Consider the following 21,519-nt stretch of genomic DNA (forward strand, 5'->3'; position numbering starts at 1 on the left):
ATCCTCTCAATCGTGTTGTGATCACAGGAAAACAAGAACTTGAGAATTACTTACCATGCACTTCTACTTCGGCCTTCATTTGCAATCTATTATTTACAATGAGGTCCGTAATGGATTACTGCGTGCATGTAAGTGCACTCAGTGTTTCCTACGCGACACGACTGCAGGATAAAAGTAAGCGGGAGTCTTGACTGGCCGAGGCCGCCGAGACAAGGCATTCACGGGAGTCTCCGGTCAGGAAACAAAAATGCTTTTTGATTTCAGTGCCACTGACGGACAAATCAGATCCTCTGATTATGCCTGTAATAAACATATACTGTAAGTGCACAACATCATCGTAAACCTCAAGTAGGCTGAAATGCAGCATTCGGATAAACTCTGCCGCAGAAGAAATGTTTTTTTTTTTTTCTTATTCGCAGCAGCGGCAATAAATAAAATCCTTTTTAACATCTGTTTTAAATCTCATCTCAACAATAGTAATGGTAAGAATGAAATGCTCTTTTTGTTGACATGTAAAGCACCAGGACGAACGACATCTATTAACCCTAACAACAGTTCGTCTACAAACAAACACTGACGGTTTCAATAATCCGTTGGCGTGTTCACTCCAAATCCCTCGGCTCTCTTCGTCTGCGCACGATTAACATTCCCGCGTGGCGGAAAACGAGCGGATTGCCGGCAGACACACCAGCGAAAGAGGCTTGTTCTTAGACAAATGGAACGTGTATCTTGGATAACTGCAGACCACCTAAGTGACTGATGTAAAGTTATGTAATGTAAAATAAGTCCGTGATTGAGCAAAACTGCTGTAACCGGGAGCCAGGATACAGGATGTAACCACTCGGAGCATTTGTGCACCGTCAATTTCCATCCACTAAAGGTTCTGTTTTTGCCGCTGACAGGCTCAGATTGAGTGTCTGACAACATTATGGAAAGGATCCCTTCAGAGATTGCAGCGTTTCCCATACATTGATATATTTGTGGCGGCCCGCCACACAATCAATATTGACCGCCACATACTGCTGTATACTCCCTCTCTCTCTCCCTCTCACACACAAACACAACAGACCCTACTCCTCCGTGCAGATTAATTAATGCCAGTGATTATTCGACACACTCCAATACAGTAATGTAGGTGGCGGTGTGAGCCTTGAACTTGGTTTGCGATCTGCTAATTAACACACAGAAGAAGAGGTTGCCTTTTCCCCACATCGATCTTTTCCCCCCAAGAGAAGACAGCCAGAGTCGATCCGGAGTTTAATGGTTAGTATTATGAAGTTATTACTGGTATTTATTCAGGGTTTTTACTGCATAGAGAAAGTTTTGGCGCCGCCTAAAGAGGTTTTAGCCAGCGCCAAAGGAATATCACGGGCGCCAAAACGTCAGATTTTTTTGCTGCCAGCGTTTGCAGAGTCAGACTGTTTCGGACTCTCCCGGTGACCATGCTGCTCTAGGGACACTTCATAATGTTTTGTATTCATAACACTATTGTATTATTGTACAAATTAGCTGCAACAGTAATAGCAGTTACCTTATGTAAGTCACTCCTACATTTTTCAACTGAGGAGCCAAACGTGCTCCTGACTTTGTCGTCAAGTGTAGTCAGATGTGAACGCCCCCTTCCCTTACTGCATTATACCATTAAATAAAAAGTTACCTGCAGACTTTTGTGTAAAAATATTTGCAGTACAATTAATATAATAAGTCTGCACCTCTTTCCGTGCGTGCACCCCCCAACCCGGGTCGGCTACCACCACAAATACAAAATCTAATTCTGTGGGAAACACTGCATAGGCCTTTTTTTTTAAAAGACTAAAATCCTCTTTGTTTGACCCAAAACAGCTCTGAAATCACCATCGCCAAACTCACCAGATTCCATTTAAATAAACAATACTTTTAGTGTGTACAGAGCCAACATATTTTCACATGTAAATCGGTAAACTATGTGTTTATTTCAACCAAAACCAGAGTGGTGATTGTTGGAAAAGTGGAAAGACGACCCAAAACAGCTTTTGATGGTTTTATTTTGTTTCGGTCGACTTTGAATGAAGTGTGTTTTACTATAATGAAACCAGTTTTTTTTAAATGGAGTGCAGTGGGTTTTGGCATTTAGACCTTTATTGTGACAGCTTAGACATGAGACATAGGGGAAATGACATGCAGGAGAGTGCCGCAGGTCGGAACCGAAACCACGGCCTCTGCGTCAAGGACTGAGCCTCTACCACTAGGCCACCCAGGCACCCAAGGATTTTACTCTTCAACAAAAAAGTATATCTCTGTAGGGATCCCACCACCAGACTCCATATAAAAAAACAGCACTTTTAGCGTGTATAGAGCCAGCATATTTTCACATGTAAATCAATAAACTGTGTTTTTTTTCAATCAAAACTAGAGTTGTTATGGTTGGAAAAGTGGAAAGACGACCCAAAACGTCTTTTCATAGTTTTATTTTGTGTCTGTCGGCGATTGAAAGAAGAGTACTTTACGATGCTAAAATGACTGTTTATTTACATGGAGTCTGGTGGGTTTAGCGAACGCAATTTTGCAGATGTTTTTATGTTTAAAAAAAGGATCTTAATCTTTAACAGAAAGGTCGACCTCCTTAGAAATCCTTTCCATAATGTTGTCAGACACTCTGAGCCTGTCGGTGGCAAAAAAAACAGCACTTTTAGTGGACAAAATTGAAGGTGCGCAATTGCCCAATAACTTACGTTGCAGCTTGTCGATTGCAGAGGTTTTGCATAATACTGGACCAATTTCTAAAATCTTGTTCCCAGTCAGTCACTTAGACACACAAACAGGTTGAAAAGTATGCTTATGTGAAGCATATGTGAAGGATTGCACATTATGAAAGTGAGTTCATTGTAATAGTCCTGTGCTGAAACCGCTTTCTATTATGTTATATGTCCAGATTGTCTGGGCTGGAATATATCTTTCTTAAACAGTTTGTAGTGAAAAAAAAAAAAAAAAAAAGGAAAGTAATCAGCATAAGACTATACATAAGACTTCTCTTCGCGACTTTAACAGTGTATATACAAATCAGACAGTGATGGCTTTTGGCTCTAGTCAGGTAAATGCTCTAGCAAAGTGGAAACAAACATGGAAATTAAACTTTCAGTGAGCGCACAACTAGCAATATTAAAACACGCACGAGACAAATACAAAAACTTGTTTTCCCCGTCACGTCTTGTCGGTTCTCTGAGTATCACGAGTGCGATGTCCGACTAAGGGATGAGACATCGAAACAAAGAGAGAGCCTTGATATATAGAGTCCTTTTTCTGGAAAAAGACAAGTTTTTCCGATTCTTTTTCTTCCCACTAACTGTTAAATAAACTCGAAAGGGGGGTTTTTCCCCCCCCCCCCCCCCCCCCCCCTTCTGTACCTTCTCTTCTCTTCTAGCCTCCGCTGATACTCTGCCATCCTCCTTTCAGAGGAAAAATCCAGATTTCTGGGGGTCCTGCAGGGCGAGGAGTGAGTCTGGGATGTCGGCGGTCGCCACTCCGTTCCCATTGGGCATCAGACACGTCCTGATGTACGCCGCGTTGGCGGCACTGAGGAGGCAACCGTTCTCCGGCTGAAAAAAACAAAACAAAGTGACAGCGCAATGAGCTCTCTTTTCCATGACAATTTCTGCTCGTGGAAAGTCTCGTTTGGTTTTACGTACAGGGTTCAGCAGTAAGGGTCGTCCGACGGCCCGGGGCAAGTAAAACGCCACGTAGGGCGAGTGAATGTAACAACGCACTTTGCCGTTCGGGCATCATCGTGTCATAAATTATGTTATCGATATAGACAAATCGGGACGTAACGTATATATATATATATAAATGAATATTAATCAGACTACAGTGGAGCTCTGCTTCTGTCCCAGCTGAGGATAGCCTGGCTGCATCGCCTGTCCCCCTCCCCCCGCCCCTCCATCCCACGTTCACAGCATTAGGTAACGATGACAGTCAAATTGTAGGTCAGCGCCGCTCATGCTTGACTGGCCAGCCTGCCAGTATTTTTCTTTCAGCGACAGCCACTGACCCTGAAGAATAACAGAGGAGGCCGAATGGGGTGGGGGGATGAATGGATGCCTGCCGGGGTCGGCCTTATTCTATTCATTATTGCACTCGTTTTTATCACTACTGCCGCTTTGCTTTTCTTTCCTCCCTTCAGCCCATTCTCTCATATTTAAATTATATCTCCTTTGTTATCCCGCTGTGGAACACTCACACTGTAAAAAAAAGAAAAAAAAAAGAAGAAAAAAAAACAGACGGAGGAACGATGCAGAAAATCTGTCAAATCCTAATCTTGACTTTATGAAAGCGTCATGAAGGTGCACATCATAAAGGGGATGATTTTCTGTAGTTTGAGATGATGCATTTGCCCATTTTCCTTACAATTATCTTTCAGCTCAATCGCTGACAAGTTTGGTCCATTTAATGCACATACGGTAACAATATCACATCATCGACAAAAGGGGGTTACTACATTCCTAACAAAGCAAAGGTGACATTCAAACTACAGCAGATCTTATATACAACCTATAAGCTTTATTATGTCGGGTTTCTAATCTGCTTGCTTAACCCTCTGAGGTCTAAAGGGCATTTTACATTTCTTTTTAAAAAGGAACACGCCCGACTTATACATACTGGGAACTATATTTTCAGAAGGCGAAGCACTGCTACTTCTGCTACTTGGGCGGAGTGATTTGCTCGCAGCACCTGAGAAGCCCCGTGGTGAGGAGCAGAGAGTAACAACGGTGCTTTTCAGGTGTTGCGCTAATCACTCCGCCCAAGTAGCAGAAGTAGCAGTGCTTCGCCTTTTGAGAATATAGTTCCCAGTATGTAAACGGTTAGAAGATGGCTGTGTCTCATGTGACCTTGTTATTTGTACATGCGGTGACTATACAAACGAACATACAAACATGTAAACAGGAAAATGTTGGCGTTATTTTGTCACTTATTGGGAGCAGTAGGCTAGACGGAGCCGGTTACCTACCCCCCCCCCCCGAACATTACAGTCACAAATAATGTCACTGGGATCGGAGTTTATGCTAGAAAGATATCCCGGCTCACATAGCAGACATTCTTAAAATGGTCATTTATGTATCGACTAAGTTAGCTCGCATTTTGGGCTGCAACTAACAATTATTTTCTTTTTCTTCATTAATCATTTGGACCATATTGGCCATATTGACATATTCAAATTGCTTGTTTTGTTCCGGCTAACATTCAGGTAACTTAAACAGAAGACTAAACAAAAACAGGAAATATCGAGACGCTGGAAGCAGCAATTTTGGCAGAAATATTTTAGGGCTACACAATATTTCTATACATGTATTTGTTTTGTTTTTGTTTTTATCATCGTTGTGATATCACCTGGCGAAAAGCTGCGACACATCGCGAAAAACACTCAAGACGTTTTGTGTGAGTTGAAAGAAAATATGAGCGGAAAACAAGCACTTTAAAATGTAACGGTCACTTTTTTTAGTGCTCCCTTTTATGTTTAATTCAATGTTACATTTGTTCAAAAAAAGAAAGTTGGAAATGACAACTTCATATTTAACAGTATCGCATATTTTCCTCATATAGTGCAGCACTAAAATAGTTGCAGATTAATTATCTATGAGAACCAATCGATCAAAGCTTTTGTCTGGCGTGTTCGTTTGTAGTCTCAACTACATATGGTGTGTGATGAAAAGGGACCGAATGAATACGGTTGAACGACAATGAAAATTCAAAGAAGAAATGAACGTATTTGTGAGCGGAGGTAAAAGGTTATTTCATGCATGTTTGATGCTGATAAATCACTGCCCTGTGCTAAAGCACACACACAAATAAACCAGAACTTCTCCTGAAAAAAAGCGAGTAAAACCCCATTACTTATACAGACTCTACTGCAATAGATTGGAGTGGACTCTATACTCAGACTGTGCTGCTCTGACCCATCTCTCCCCCCCCGTCTTATTTACATGGCATGTCTGGTCGCATCACCACAGTTTACACTGAGCTCCATGCCAGCCCCAGGGCCTCTGTGTGCTGACTCGAAAGCAAAAAAAAATAAAAATAAAGAATCCTTTTTCCTGACAGTGAGCGACAACAGCGCAGGGTTGAAGGGTTGTAGACTCTGCGGCCCTCAGTTTGTTGATGTTCGCCGATGTTTGAGGGCAACGCTGACTTCAGGCGCCGTCAGTGGGCTAGGATCAAGAGATTGGCTCCCAGATCAAACAGTTCTGACGAGAGCTGGCAGCTTGGGTCGTTTTGTTTTTTGAGATGGCGAGACAGAGAAAAAGAAAGACCGAACAGGGCTGACACAAGACAGAGGGTCTTAGTGGGACTGTTAAGGGAGGGGAAAGCATTACTCACCTTATCGTGGACATGCAGCAGAAGCCCTGATTTCAGGGGGACCAGGATTACGTGGGGATGTCATATGACTGGAAATAGAGCAGTTACCATCCACTTTTTTTGAACGGCTGTTCTCACTCCCAACATCGCAAAGTACTGACTCTTGGTCAGTGTCACTCAGCGTCGGATACCGACGCAAAAATCACCCTTTGGCGTCTGTATGGAATGCACCGGGCAGAGCAGCAGCTCGACCGCGGCGCTGTAAGATGACGTAGTATTAAGAGCAGGGATGCACCGAATCCAGGATTCGGGTTCGGCCGAAGATTTTTTTTTTCACCGAAACGAACCCTACGCTTGCACTACGCTGGTCGACGTAATGACGGCGCTGTTGATTACGGGAAGGTGTTTACGTAGGTGGAGCATTCAATGCAGTAGTCTGTGAGAAAGTGGAAATGGAACTCGTGTTGTTTGGCAGTACTTTCAGTCAAAAGAAGGCCATTCAAGTCCAGCTACATGTTCAATCTGCAATGCTGATTAGTCTGGTGGTGGCGAGGACCCTAAACAATACACAACATCACCGCTGTTACAACATCTGGTATGAAACATCTGGAAGAATACGAGTATATTGGCTGCTGTATTGGCTATACAGCAGCCAATATGCAGCAACTTCAGGTATGGCAAAGGAAGGACAGTCACTGTTTACTTCATTAATGTGTTGACTGAGTTAATGGACTGAGGATGGGACGAGGATCCGGAATTCGGTTTCGGCAGAATCTTAACCAGAGGATTCGGTATTCGGCCGAACCCCAAAAATCTGGATTCGCTGCATCCCTAATTAAGAGAGACAACGGAAGAGAGTAGTATGAAAGAACGAAATCCCGCGGTTAACATTTCCATGGAAACAGCGATCTTCATCATTCAGAGACGTCGCTGTTTTTTAGGCTTAGCCATTATCCCTTTGTTCTTGCATTATTTACATAATGCTCAAATGAAAAAAATGTAACTTCAGTCTAGGCAGGATTAAAAATGACAGATTCCACACTGTGACTGCATAATTGTCTTGCTCTCGGTCCCTTACCTTGCTGTGAGAGGAGTCTTGTGCGGTGGCGTTGAACATGCCGTAGGTCTCTAAAGACGGCAGGCTGTGCTGTGGCTGGGACAGACCCAGTAAGTGCTCTAACTCCAGTGTGGAGCTCTGGGCGGGACACTGGGGGACCTGAGTCTGCTGCAACATGTGCTGGTGTTTCTGGTGACCCTGGAGCTGGCAGGGCCGAGCGCCGGCCACCAAACTTTGGTCGTGACAGACGTCCGGTGTGGTCGCGCCATTCGGCACTGTGCTGTCTGCATGCGGGGTGTCGAAGATGTTGTAACCTGTGAGGCCGACGTCCTCGTTCGCTGGAAAGGCCGTGTGTCCGTTTTGGATGTAAGATCCGTTCGGTGTCAGTCCTGGCTGATTCTGGAAGCCGGGCGGCAAAGCGCTCTGGCTGCTCCCCTGACGCTGGGACTGGAGGAGGAGCGAGTGCTGGTCCTGCTGAAGCTGCCACTGTTGACTCGACTCCGGGAGCGAGTTAAGATGCTTATGTTCGCCGTTCAACTGCGAGGCTTTGAGTACAGCGTGTGGGTGATGGAGGTTCTCGGTCGTTACCACCCAGTGACCGTTAGGAATGCCAGTTAATATCTTGGCGTCCACTGTTCCGGGCTGGGAGATGGACTGAATCAGCCCCGGTTGAGCTTTCACATGTTGCTGCATCTGTTGCGACAGCTGGATGATGGGATGAGCTACAGGGACGGCAGGTGGCTGCTGGGAGACGCTTTGGGCCGAGTCTGGTCCGAATCCACCTCTGTCTCCTTGTTCCTCCCCTCCTGTCCCACTTTCCAGTGAGTCGTGGATGTAGGAGAGGATTTCGTTGTTGGTGAGAAGGTCGCCAAGTGTTGGGATGTGGCTGGGGCCCAGCTCCACCTGGATCATCCTCTCGTCCAGCAGCAGGAGCTCCAGGTCTTCGGCGTTTAGGCACAGGTTCTCCAGGGCGCTAAAGAGCTCACTGTTGGAGCACGTTTCCTCTTCGTCCAGGGACAAAGAGTCCAAAGTGGCCAGCAGTGGGTCATAACTGGATGTTTTGCCATTGCATCTCCCCGTCGCCCCGTCAGATGCGATGTGCCAGCCATCGCCACTAAACAAGCCACCAAAACCGCCACTGTCAGCTTGCTGCTCGCTGAAAAGGCTGCTGTGGTAAGACATCTTAGGCTCCGTGTCCGGCTGGCACACATACACAGACTCGTCCTGGCTCATCAGTGCTCCCAGCAGGGACTTTGGGTCCAGGTCGTCTGAAGAGCTCTTGTCCAGCTTGCCTTTCTTGGACTTGCTGCCTTTGGCTTTGCCGGGGACGGAATCGGGGAAGCCGTGCAGTGGATAACCGGTCTGGTAGAGCATTGCCTCTCCCGTGGCGAAGGTGAAGGGGAGGTGCATCGATCGCTTCCTCAGGTGTTCCCCTCCTTCCTCATCCCTGTGAAAATATGAACAGAGAAGAATTCAACAGATTATTAAAGCCACAGAGTGCGAAAATAGTGGAAGTAGCATCTGGGAGATCACTCGAGCCTCGAGTTTGGAGAAAGGATTTGTTTGTTCTTTCTAGTTTTGGTTTTTCCTTTCTTTGTCTTTGCAATTGACTCAATATCATTGTAAATGAGGGCCGCCCCTCAATGATGTCCCGAGTATAAATAAAAGGTTGAATGAATGAATGTACGGCACTACAGAAAATCAGCCAACTGGCCAAAAGTCACCAGCTAACGCTAGCTAGCTTAGTTGGCCAAACGCTGAACAAGACATTATTAGGCAACCAAAATGTTCCAGTTGACTTTGGTGAAGTGAATACAGACAGTGAAAGGGTTCAAGTTTAAGACGAAAACACAGTTGGTCTATTTTAATGTCCACAGTGTTAGCATGGTTAGCATCGCTAAGCCTCTGTCCTGATTGACAGGTCTTAAAGTATTCACGTCTTTATCGTCTTTTTAAAAAAATAAATGGAACCGTAATTGACTAAATGAACATCATGCTGTGTTGAAGAAGACTTGAAACTAGTGATTGAGACCATAAAGTCATTATGAAAATGTTCACACACTAAATCAAGTGAGAAGTAGGCTCATTTTCTCATAGACTTCTATAGAAACAGACTTCTTTTTGGAGCCAGTGGAGTCGCCCTCTGCTGGAAGTTAGAGAGCATGCAGCTTTAAGGCACTTCAGCATTGGCTTCACTTTTCAGACCAGGAAGCTCCGTCCAATATTTTACGGTCTGTGGTTACCTCTCCAAAATCAAGCCGAGGCGATTTTTCTCATACGACAAAATCGCCTCGCTTGTGTCGATATGGACCCTTGGAATGAATTTCACAAAAGAAAAATATATATTTTGCTTGGATCACTGGAAGTGCATTACAATTCATTGGAAATCTGATCAGCCCCCTACAGTAATACATTGGTTAAATGAAGTCTCTAGCTACTGTACATCCCATCTATTACAACATAAGATGTAATGTTAATATGTGGCAACCGCATATAGATTTTGTGGCAAGAAGGGCAGCTTCAGAGAATACTGGCTAATATGTTGGGTTTCAATGCATGTCTTGTCCGAGATATATGTATATATATACACACACACACATATATATATATATATATATATATACATATATATATATATATACACATACATATATATATATATATACATATACATACATATACATATACATATATATATATATATATATATATATATACACACACACACACACACACACATTTTTGTGTGTGTGTTTGCTTTGAGCATCACTGCGCTATAGGGTGGAGGCTGGGTGGGCAAAGAAAGCTGTGTATAACTGCAGAATGAACTTTCATTTCTTGTGAAATGCAATAACGAAATATATAATTAAAAAAATAATAATTGTCGTCCACTTACACCAAGGGCCTCTGGGTGGCGATGATGTAGTCTGGCTTGCCGCTCTTGTAGACGAGCCTGGCGTTGGCCTGGACCCACTTCCACCGGTTCTCCTTGGTGAGCAGCCTGAAGACGGTGAGGCCACTCTCGCCCGTCTTCATCACTGGAATCACATCAGACGAGACATCAGAGGCTCTGTGTCACTGCTGCTTACGCTCTGTACACCCCGCGGTTTGCACACACTCTCACTCCGCATTTGCTCAGCCGGGCGTGCTGCTGCGGCGGAGGCTCCATGCTGATGTTCACTTTTGGCTACATGCACACGTTACAAGTCCTGTTTGCACACACTTAAATGCAGCCCAACGCACCGTCGCGTCCTTCTACCTCCAGTCCCTCAACTCCACGGCTCAGTGTTGTGTCTGTCGGCGTGTGTAATTGCGGTGCCGGTCATGTTTCTGCGCCGTCTCGTGTCTAAACAAACTTCACAGTGAAGCACAGAACCAGTGGAACCCCGCCTAGACTCCTCTTGTCTGTGTAGATTATCCTAGTTGAACACTTGGGGGGGGCAGTAATTATGTGTCTATCATTGATGTTTGTAAAACACCAAAAGTATGGTTGACATTTGGAACTACCGTGTGTACTGCGAGTGCCTTCATCATTTGAAGTGTTAATTGTAAAAAGAAATGTCATTAAATGTCACTAAGACAAACCTGTCCCACTGAGCTTTAAGAACAGGGAACCCCCCAGGATTCTTCAAGTCAAATTTCAGACTTTTTAAGACATTTTTAAAACCGCCTAGGATGAAATTTAACGCCAACTTCACGGCCACATAATGGAAAAATCTGTGTGGATTTCAAGCCCGAGAAAAGAAGTATTTACCATGTAACGTTACCTGAATAAATACATTTTTGTGAAGTGTGTTTGTACTCTTATAACATTATAGCATAAAATAAACACAACATGTGGCACATTTAGACCTCTTATGCTATGAATCTAAATATACAAAATCAAGTACATTGAAACGTTACCCACACAAAATATTTAGTTTCGACTTTACGGCATTTATTTGATCCTACGAAAGGACAAGAAATAATTTAAGTATAATTCCCCAACACAAACATTTCTTCACAGGAAAAAAAAAAAGAAAAGCCGCGAGTATTATTTCCTGTTGCAGTATTCAGATATGGAGAGAGAGAGATGGATATTATTTTCAGGAGTTATTACGCTGCGTTGAAGCGAGCTGTCCCGTCGCTGTTCCCCGTGGTCAGAGCCAGAACCAGAGACGGTACGGACAACAGCTGTGTCCCAACAGGTGACGGTCCGTCAGCACGGACAGCGGTGTGTCCGAGCTGCTGACATGTCGGGAAGACACGTAAATATCATTGCATTTTATCAGCCGTGGAAAGTAACTATGCCGTACTTCAATCCATCTGTAAGCTACTTTTAATATTTAGTATTTTCATTTTCTCCTACTTGCCTATTGTACGTTTTACTTCAGTTACTTCGCATATTCATATTAATTATACAAAATATTATGATTAATCGATGATGTATTAAACTGGATAAAGGGGAGACTTTGTTGATCCCGTGGTGAAATTCACGAGCTACCTGCCAAGTCATACTTCCGCTGTTATTTTGGTGGAAGTAACTCAAAAGTAACGCAAAAGTAGTGTAAAGCATTACAATTCAGGAGGCAGTAATATTGTAATATAACTAATTACTCTCAAATGACAGTAACTAGTAATCTATAATGTATTACATTTTGGAAGTAACGTGCCCAACACTGATGAGGAGTGAACGTCAGTATTGTGATGTCTTCTCTCCCGATATATATCTTTAAAATAGCATCATGTGGACCCTGTTGTGCTGCATGGAAACCTGTCTTTCCCATCTGGGCGTGCATTAGAGCGTGTATGTGTCTCTGTGTTGGTATGTTTCCAAATGCATCTGCATTTATTTCCGTGTCTGTATGCATGACTACATGTGTAAAGTACGTGGCTTTGTGTGTGAGCGTGTCTGGTAGCAGCGCGTTGAGGGCGCCGTGGTTATAACTAACCGGGGGTCATCCGGTACACGAGATAAGTAGGACACTTGACTCTCGCAGTCGGAAATTTCATCCGTCATCAACAGATGCAAGTTTGTTTGTTTGTTTGTTTGTGGCATGCGTTACAAACATGAGACGGGGGTCAGTACTCATTCCTGTGTTCTGAGCCAAATTTGTCCCAATTTCAAATGATGTCCCCAAAAGGAAACTTTGTCAACATCTCATTCGTTCATTCAAGTGTGATGCAAAGCGTATGGACTGTGACTTACTTCGGACGTGATTTTCGGCGCAGTGCAGCATGTCGGCGGCGTGAATGAACTGGTAACCCGAACCTCGAACTCTCAGCTCCGCCTCGGTGTAGCCCAGAACTATTTTACCCCTGAAAATCCAGAAAGAAAACACACACACACACACACACACACACACACACACACACACACACACACACACACACACACACTTAATACTGTAATTGGGATTTGAGCTGGAAGCCTTCACTGAGTCCTGGGTTACAACCAGGACTTTACATGAACTTTTTCAACATTGCTAGTAGATTTTCAAAGTTACCAGCCAATCAGATTTTCCACTAGCCGAACGTTTTTTTTGTTTTTGTTTTCCTAACTAACTTTACTTTATTATTCATTTCAGCTCCTCTGGTTTGTTTCTTGCTGTTCCGTTCGTCTTCTCCATTTCAGCGTAGCTCGTAATTGATACCACACACGCTAGGCACGTAGGTAGGTACAGAGTATGAGGGCGTGCCCTGACAGTACCTAGGTAAGGACTACTAGCCAGTCAGAAGCAGAGTATGAGGGCGTGCCCTGACAGTAGCTAGGTAAGGACTACTAGCCAGTCAGGAGCAGAGTATGAGGGCGTGCCCTGACAGTACCTAGGTAAGGACTACTAGCCAGTCAGGAGCAGAGTATGAGGGCGTGCCCTGACAGTACCTAGGTAAGGACTACTAGCCAGTCAGAAGCAGAGTATGAGGGCGTGCCCTGACAGTAGCTAGGTAAGGACTACTAGCCAGTCAGAAGCAGAGTATGAGGGCGTGTCCTGACAGTACCTAGGTAAGGACTACTAGCCAGTCAGAAGCAGAGTATGAGGGCGTGCCCTGACAGTACCTAGGTAAGGACTATTAGCCAGTCAGAAGCAGAGTATGAGGGCGTGTCCTGACAGTAGCTAGGTAAGGACTATTAGCCAGTCAGAAGCAGAGTATGAGGGCAGGCCCTGACAGTACCTGAAGTAAAGGCTGGACTACAATAGAGCTGTTTGGAGCAGTTTGTGAACAGTGTTTTCTGTTGGAGATGGTAAGTCCCTTTGGGGGGGGGGGGGACTTTGGGCTTTTTCACTTTGTAAATCTATAATGTGCACCAAACAGATATATATAACACAAAAAAGAGAAAAGGAAAAAGCCAAACAGCATAATATGAGCACTTTAACAAAATGACTAAACATTTTGAATAAAAGCCTAAAGTCATTAGTGGGAGGTTTTTGGAGAGTACGTACTTTGCGTCGCAGGCCATGGGCGTGAAGTCGAGCTTGTGTTTGGTCCTGAAGATCATGTTCCTGGTCCTGATTTCCAGGATGGCCGGAGGCTGGAGGGGCGTGGCGATGGCGAACAGGGCGAGTTGAGGCGGGGTACTCCCCTCGCTGTCGCGCTGCCGACGGCTCTGGCCGTGGAGGAACTTGAGTCGACCCTGGATGTTCAGCGCCTGAGAGGACGAGCGCGTGAGTCACAAATCAGATGAGAAGAGAAAGCCGTCAGTCTGTGACATGACTCTTTCATCTTTTCCCTCAGAGATCACTGCATCACGTTTCCACGGCAGACGAGTGAGTGGTGTTTTTGACATGGAGCTGGGTTTCTATGATTGGTCAACTTTTTTTATTTAGCGCAGTTACGGCAGTGTTTAAGTCAGGGAAGCTGTAACTTTAACCTTGGCTGCCAATGTTATTAATTTAATGCCAATTTCGGGTCACATTACTGCTGAAACATGTCTGGTTGTGTAGTATTTAGTTCAAAAGCCTTTATCTGCAATTTTTTAAGGGCAGAAAGTGCTGATACAGTATATACTATTACAAGCCATTGCTAACTGCAAGTAGCTGCTTGCTAACGCCAGGGAAAGCTGTAATCTTGGCGGCCAATGTTGGTCATTTCTCCCCCATTTCGGGTCACATCACTGCTGAAACATGTCTGGTTGTGTAGTAGGGCTTACGTGCAGTTTAGTGTCACAAATTATTTTCCAAAAAATGAGTGTCCCAAATGATGAGGGTCGTATTTGAGACAGGTTAAGGTTAGGGTTAGGGTAGCACAGGTGGTTTAGCAGGTTCATAATTAATTAAGGACATTGAATGGGGAATTTGGGACACTAAACTGCATGTGGGACATTGTATGGGGAATTTGGGACACTAAACTTGCAGTCCGTGGAGACGGACTGCAAGTCAGCAAGACAGCAACAGCGGAGACTCGGATGTGAGGAAACACGCTGACCAATCGGAGAAGACTGGGCTTAAAGAGACAAGCGCTCCAACAGAGCGTCTCAGACAGAGGGCGAATACAGGAGCAGCAGCCGTGGGCAGTGTGAGAAAAAGTGTGAACATTAAAGCATGTTAACATGTTCTAGTAAAAACACAAAACACAAGTATGAACCTGAAAATGCTGTAATGATAGTTCTCCTTAAAAAGGTGCAGTAAGCGATGCTGCGCAAAGATTGTTGATATTTGAACTCAACTGCCAAATCAAATACAATACGCTATTGTAAGGTTTAGGCGCAGCACCCAAGCCATTTTGGGCGGCACCTAAACCAAATGAATGTCACTAAATTACTTTTCTCAGATCTAATGATTGTAAGTTCGACTTCTTTAGCAAGTCGTTGTCTTCAAGTGTTTTTGAGTGATAGTTATTTGTGACGTGTGACATGGACGTGGAGCCGGGTTTCTACGATTGGTCAAGCGTTTTTAGTGTTAGTTATTTATCATCTGCTCTAGCTTTTCCAAAGTTTTAGACACAGATATGGAGATAACAGTGGTATTTTCTTGAGGAAGGACCCCTTAATCGCCCCTCCAAGGTTTCCTTACAAAGACCTGTAAAAGAAAAACCTGAAAAGTCTTTTATGCTGTCCGCTGTGCCTCCTTCTCACCCTGCGGCATCTCGTGTGAGGACCCCCCCCCCTCCTCTGTTAGCTCTGGTTAATTGACCTTGGTGGGCTTAAGGGCCTGCAGCCGTGATGTCAGGAATCTAGCCCTGAATAGCAGGAGGGATTACACAAAAACCATAGCGACCGGTAGACAGAAGCAGAAACCTGGCTTAATGCTCACGCAAACGCACTGTGAGGGAGGACCCGAGAGACGCAGGTTCGAAACCCCCTTCACGAAACCGAAACTTCTGGAGTTTCCTTGAGCAGGACGGTGAATTCCTAACTTCAGCTTTTAGACGAAAAAAAAATCCCCCAAAAAACAAAAGTAACTTTCATTTACTGACAAAGATCTGAGTCCCCGCCCCCACTGAAAACAGGACATCATTTGACTGGAATAGAGCCGCAGTGATTAATCGATCAATCGATTAGTTGTTTTGAGTTTGTGGGGGAGAAAAAAAAAGAAAGATGTTGACTTGTTAAATGTGAACATTTTGTAGTGTCTTCTCTCCTTTGGGACAGTTAACTGAATATCTTTGAGTTGTGGACAAAACGAGACATTTGAGGACGTCGCCTTGGGCTTTTTGGGAAACACTCATCCCCATTTCTGACATTTTAGAAACCGAACAATTCATCGATTCATCGAGAAAGTAATCGACAGATTAATCGACGATGAAAACAATCGTCGGTTGCAGCCACAGACTGGAAATCAAAAAATCCGACATCTGAATACACCTCTGATTATTTCTTCATACATAACAGAATCATCTCGTCTCACTATGTTGGAGGGAATGTGGCAAAATAGGGGTTTGTTCACAATTTTTTGGGGACTTCAAGGATTTTGGAAAAGTGTCAAAAAAGAAATTGAAACATAGGGGGAGCTTCTGCAGAGGGAAAATGCGGGGCAGGATACCGAGGATTGAGGGCGGTTGGTGAACCCCAGAAGGGTTGTAAATAGAAGTGTTGTTGTAAGTAAACAAAAATCAATAAAGACATGTAAAAATAAATACAATATTTAAAAAAAAAAAAAGAGGATGGGATTTGAGGGCTCTCCAGATCCAGGGCTGTGTACAACACAGATCAGAAATACATATTGGGAGTACTTGATTCTGATTGGCTAACGGGTGCAACAGCACTAACAGGGGACTCAGGAAGATGTCACTCAATCAGTCTAACCACACCCACACAGTCCTGGGAAGACGTCCAATCAGCCGGATTAACAGAAAACGCCTGTGTGGGTGTTCAGGGCCTTTCAATTTCAGCATTGAAAAAGGTGCAGAACGATGGGTATGTGGCGCCTGAGGTGCCATGCTCACGGAGGACCCTGCCCCAGTTTTCCCAGCAGGTTTAAGGGGTTTTCGCTGACACTGAACCACAGGAGTGTTTTTCTCCATCTGCGGCTAATTGTCGTAGTGAAAGAAGAAGCAGTGACCGGTCTGGAGCTACCAACCCTGACTAAGCAAGTTCCCCCTCTGCTCTGGGAGGATTAAAGCCCTTTTCCCCACGACCCCGAGGCTCTCTTAAGGCGGATTACGGGAGTAAACAGTGGCTTCTGATCCCTGAGGGACTCTGAGGTAGCACGCCATACTGCACCAACGGGCATTAAAAAACACCACGAGCCTCAAACATGGATTCATTTTTATCTAGGGCTGGGTACCGAATTTTAATACTTTTTAGGCACAGATGGAATCACCTCCTTAGTATCGAGTATCGAAAAATCTCATCAGTGTCAGAGAGCCAATAAGCACACAGCATGCTTCTACCAAGATCTAATAATGTTTGTGATGGCTGTCCATCCATCCATCCTTAGGTGTCCTTCCTCGAGAAAATGTTACGTTTTCCAATAAAACAAAAGCAACTGTCCCCATACATGTTGTGTCTCTTTGTGGTAGGTGTTGTGGATCATTTTGGACCATCATTATCTCCACATCTATGTCTAAAACGTTGGAAAGGCTAGAGCAGATAATAAATAAATAACAGCTGAAAAATTTAAAGCTAAAGAAGTCCAACTACAATCATTAGATCTGAGAGAAGTCTTTTAGTTACCTTCAATCGGTTTAAGGTGCTGCCCAAAAACAGCTCGGGTGCTGCACCTAAACCTTATAACACCCTGCCCTCGACAAACTGCCTTCCATTGTGTTGATTTGGTGTGTGGCTTTGGACTGTATTGTCACAACCAATGCTTGCTCTTTGGGGGAATTGTTGGGTTTCGAGACCAACTCTATCGGTGTCCTGAGACGACGTCTGTTATGATTTGACACTCATAAATACAACTGAGTTGAAACGTAATGTCAGTCTAACCAGGAAGCCGGAGGAGTTGTCCAACAAACAGCGGAAGCGGCAGACGAAGCCTCTCTCCAGGAAGGAGGAGTTTTCCGGGGGAAGCTGCTCGGGGTTGTAGCTCACCAGGCAGGAAGACGTCGAAACCGACTCGCCGTCTGGGGACATCAAATAATAATCAATCAATCAATCAATTTATACAGCTACCAGCAGGTATCCACAGTGTTCACGTCAGGAACCAAGAATAAAACAACATATCATCCAATAAAAAGAATGAAAACATAGAAAACAGTAAAATCAGAAAAGGTTAGATAGAAACAGGAGGAGGAGAGGGAAATTGTCACACGACTACTACGTATTAAAAGCCAGTCTAAACAAATAGGTTGTGAGTTTGGATCTAAAAAGAGCTACATCTGTAATAGTGCGAATATCAGGGGGTAACTTGTTGCAGAGTCTCGGGGCAGCAACTGCAAAAGCCTGACATAGCACTAATGCGGTTAATATACTCGCCATAGTCTGGATCAACGGAGGTACATTTGTAGGCCCCTCGCCTTCCGCTCGCTGCGTGTTGAAGTTGTTCGGGAAAAAACAACAAACTTTGAGCGAGCGAGCTACACGCTGCAAATGGCGAGTTGTGAAGAAAATGTGGACTGTGCAACAAGGCAGGCCTGCTTGGTACTTTTGGGGATATGATTGTAAAGACAAAGAATATGTTTACGGCGTTTCCTCTCTAACTGGGACATTTTGGGAGCGATTGGTGGGATCGCTGTGGACGAAGTACACACGGAGATACGCTGGTAAGAGCCAATGAGGTTCAACCATGTATCAGCTCATTTAAATAGCTCACTTTACTGTTATCGTTACTTCATTTAAAAAGGCAGGGTTGGTAACCATTTCCAAAATACACTTTTTTATATACTGTTTGAAATGGTCTCTCTGGAGCAGCGATAATTAACTTATGGCCTCAGCAAAAGGAGCAAATAAGCACGGGGATAATTGTGATTGGTTAAAAGAAATGCAACAATGCAATTTTTCTTCTCCCTATCCCAAAATGTATCTGTGGTGTAGCCAGATTTTACTCCACAGTGCTGTGGCTAGAGCTGGCAATGGGAGACTAGCTAGCACACCTAGCTAACCAGTTAGCATGGCAATAGTCTATATATGGACGGCGTTCCACTTCCAGGATTGTTCAGGTGCCGCCAGAAATTCTGTTCCCTTCTTTGTGTTGGCGTTCTAACCTCCGGTGGATTTGTGAGGACTATGGTTAACTGCTCCTCAGATCTCTGCAGGGTAAATCCAGACAGCTAGCTAGACTATCTGTCCAATCGGAGTTTGCTGTCGCACAACTGAAACTACTTTTGAACATACACACGTTCCACCAAAACAAGTTCCTTCCTGAGACTATTTAGCAGAGGCACCGTGGCTCCGTCCGGAGCTCAGCACCACCCAAGACGATTGCGACTGGTTTAAAGAAATGCCAATAAACCAGAGCACGTTTTCCTCCCATCCAGGAATGCTGTGTGGACTAGCCAGACCCTCCTCCGCAGCGCTGTGGAGGAGGAAGGTCTGGCAATGGCAGACTAGCATGGCAATGTAGGGCACTTTTTAAGTGTATTCAGACCTTCCTTTGCAGACACAGCATGGAGATGAATTGAATTATCTCCAGTTTACAGACCTGTTGAGGGGTCCGCAGGGGGGTTGAGGGCCCAGTGCAGGTTGCTCCTGAACTCCTGCTGGTCTTCAGTGTGGATCAGCTCAAACACACTCTGGTGCATCACGTCGGTCTGACAGGACGACGTAACATACAGCATGATGAGTCAAGATGAAGTTACACAAAAAAATCATAAAGGGAACATTTTAGGGGAGATACAGTTAGCAAAAACATTTTATGATAATAAAGAGGCATTATTTACGTTATAGGCTGTGGATTTGTGTGATTACTTTATCTGGGTCACATGACAGTGATATACAGTATAACCAAAAAAAAAAAAAAAAACATATCCGGGACTCGTTCAAAACTTTAATTTGTTTACGAAAGTAAGAAATAAATAAGTATTTTTAAAATGTGACTGAAAGAGAAAATACTGTTGTGAATCGCAAATATGTGTGAGACAATTAATTGTACAGCAACATTTGGGATTGTTACAGCTCTACATTTTACCTTATTTTTCAAAAGTACAAGTTTAAGACTGAATATGAGACTACACGAGTTGAGGCAGATGTCACTGCTAGCAGGTTACCCTGAGGGGGTTTGATTCCGTTTGCCTTGAAGTGGAGCCAAAAGAAATCAAGAGTCGCTGAACATTTGATTCAAATACTTGAACCGGAGCCAAAGGCCCCTGTGACCCCGATCTCTGCGGTCCAGGCCCAGCATGACCTGGCCGAGGACCAGAGTGGAGCCACCCTCCCAGCGCGGGAGGGGGATCAAACTCGGGTCACCAAAGAGGAATTTTGACATGCAGAAGTGTTCCGTGAAATACTTCTCAAACAGAAAAATGAGAAAGGGGACTTTGGGCTTTCCGCAGCCTGGCCAGCATCGCATCGTGAAGCAAAAGGTTGTGCTAAACTATTTTAAAGCTTTAACATCTTTAAAAAAAAAAATTTATATATGTATATATATATATCAGTTTCTTTGTCAGGGACAATACATATACAGTGGCTTGCATAAGTATACACACCCATGCTAAAGTTGACTAAAAAGAGGAATAAAAATCCATCTTTTGGAAATTGATCTTAATGCCTTAATTAAAAAAATGAGGAGAAATCCAACCTTTAAGGACACCAATTTTCTTTGTGAATGAATAATATATTCTAAATACATAAATGTTCTTCCTTAAAATACAGGGGGCATAAGTATACACACCCCTATGTTAAATTCCCATAGAGGCAGGCAGATTATTATTTTGAAAGGCCAGTTATTTCATGGATCCAGAATACTATGCATCCTGATAAAGTTCCCTTGGTCTCTGGAATTAAAATACCCCCCCCACATCATCACATACCCTTCACCATACCTAGAGACTGGCATGGTTTTATCTCAGTTATCCTAATACAGTCAGGTCCATAAATATTGGGACATCGACACAATTCTAATCTTTTTGGCTCTATACACCACCACAATGGAGTTGAAATGAAATGAACAAGATGTGCTTTAACTGCAGACTTTCAGCTTTAATTTGAGGGTATTTACATCCAAATCAGGTGAACGGTGTAGGAATTACAACAGTTTGTATATGTGCCTCCCACTTTTTAAGGGACCAAAAGTAATGGGACAATTGGCTGCTCAGCTGTTCCATGGCCAGGTGTGTGTTATTCCGTCATTATCCCATTTACAAGGAGCAGATAAAAGGTCCAGAGTTCATTTCAAGTGTGCTATTTGCATTTATATGTTGCTGTCAACTCTCAATATGAGATCCAAAGAGCTGTCACTATCAGTGAAGCAAGCCATCATTAGGCTGAAAAATCTAAACAAACCCATCAGAGAGATAGCAAAAACATTAGTTGTGGCCAAATCAACTGTTTGGAACATTCTTAAAAAGAAAGAACGCACAGGTGAGCTCAGCAACACCAAAAGACCCGGAAGACCACGGAAAACAACTGTGGTGGATGACCGAAGAATACTTTCCCTGGTGAAGAAAACACCATCACAACAGTTGGCCAGATCAAGAACACTCTCCAGGAGGTAGGTGTATGTGTGTCAAAGTCAACAATCAAGAGAAGACTTCACCAGAGTGAATACAGAGGGTTCACTACAAGATGTAAACCATTGGTGAGCCTCAAAAAACAGGAAGGCCGGATTAGAGTT

At 44.0% G+C, this 21,519-nt stretch overlaps 1 protein-coding gene across 1 annotated transcript in view; it reads right to left on the reverse strand.

Annotated features, from left to right (window-relative positions):
- Nucleotides 1–3,367: 3,367 nt before the first annotated feature.
- LOC144513038 (aryl hydrocarbon receptor-like) overlaps nucleotides 3,368–21,519 on the reverse strand; it is a 43,969-nt gene continuing 25,817 nt past the window's right edge. Inside the window, exons 5-11 of the mRNA XM_078244100.1 lie at nucleotides 19,390–19,498; nucleotides 17,736–17,872; nucleotides 13,810–14,015; nucleotides 12,576–12,685; nucleotides 10,284–10,425; nucleotides 7,409–8,834; nucleotides 3,368–3,575 (exon numbers count right to left, since the gene is read on the reverse strand). Coding sequence (XP_078100226.1) covers nucleotides 3,429–3,575; nucleotides 7,409–8,834; nucleotides 10,284–10,425; nucleotides 12,576–12,685; nucleotides 13,810–14,015; nucleotides 17,736–17,872; nucleotides 19,390–19,498 — 2,277 coding nt within the window. The 3' untranslated portion in view covers nucleotides 3,368–3,428. The remainder of the gene's footprint in view (nucleotides 3,576–7,408; nucleotides 8,835–10,283; nucleotides 10,426–12,575; nucleotides 12,686–13,809; nucleotides 14,016–17,735; nucleotides 17,873–19,389; nucleotides 19,499–21,519) is intronic.

This window comes from Sander vitreus, chromosome 24 (assembly GCF_031162955.1).
Source record: "Sander vitreus isolate 19-12246 chromosome 24, sanVit1, whole genome shotgun sequence".
Classification (NCBI taxonomy): domain Eukaryota; kingdom Metazoa; phylum Chordata; class Actinopteri; order Perciformes; family Percidae; genus Sander; species Sander vitreus.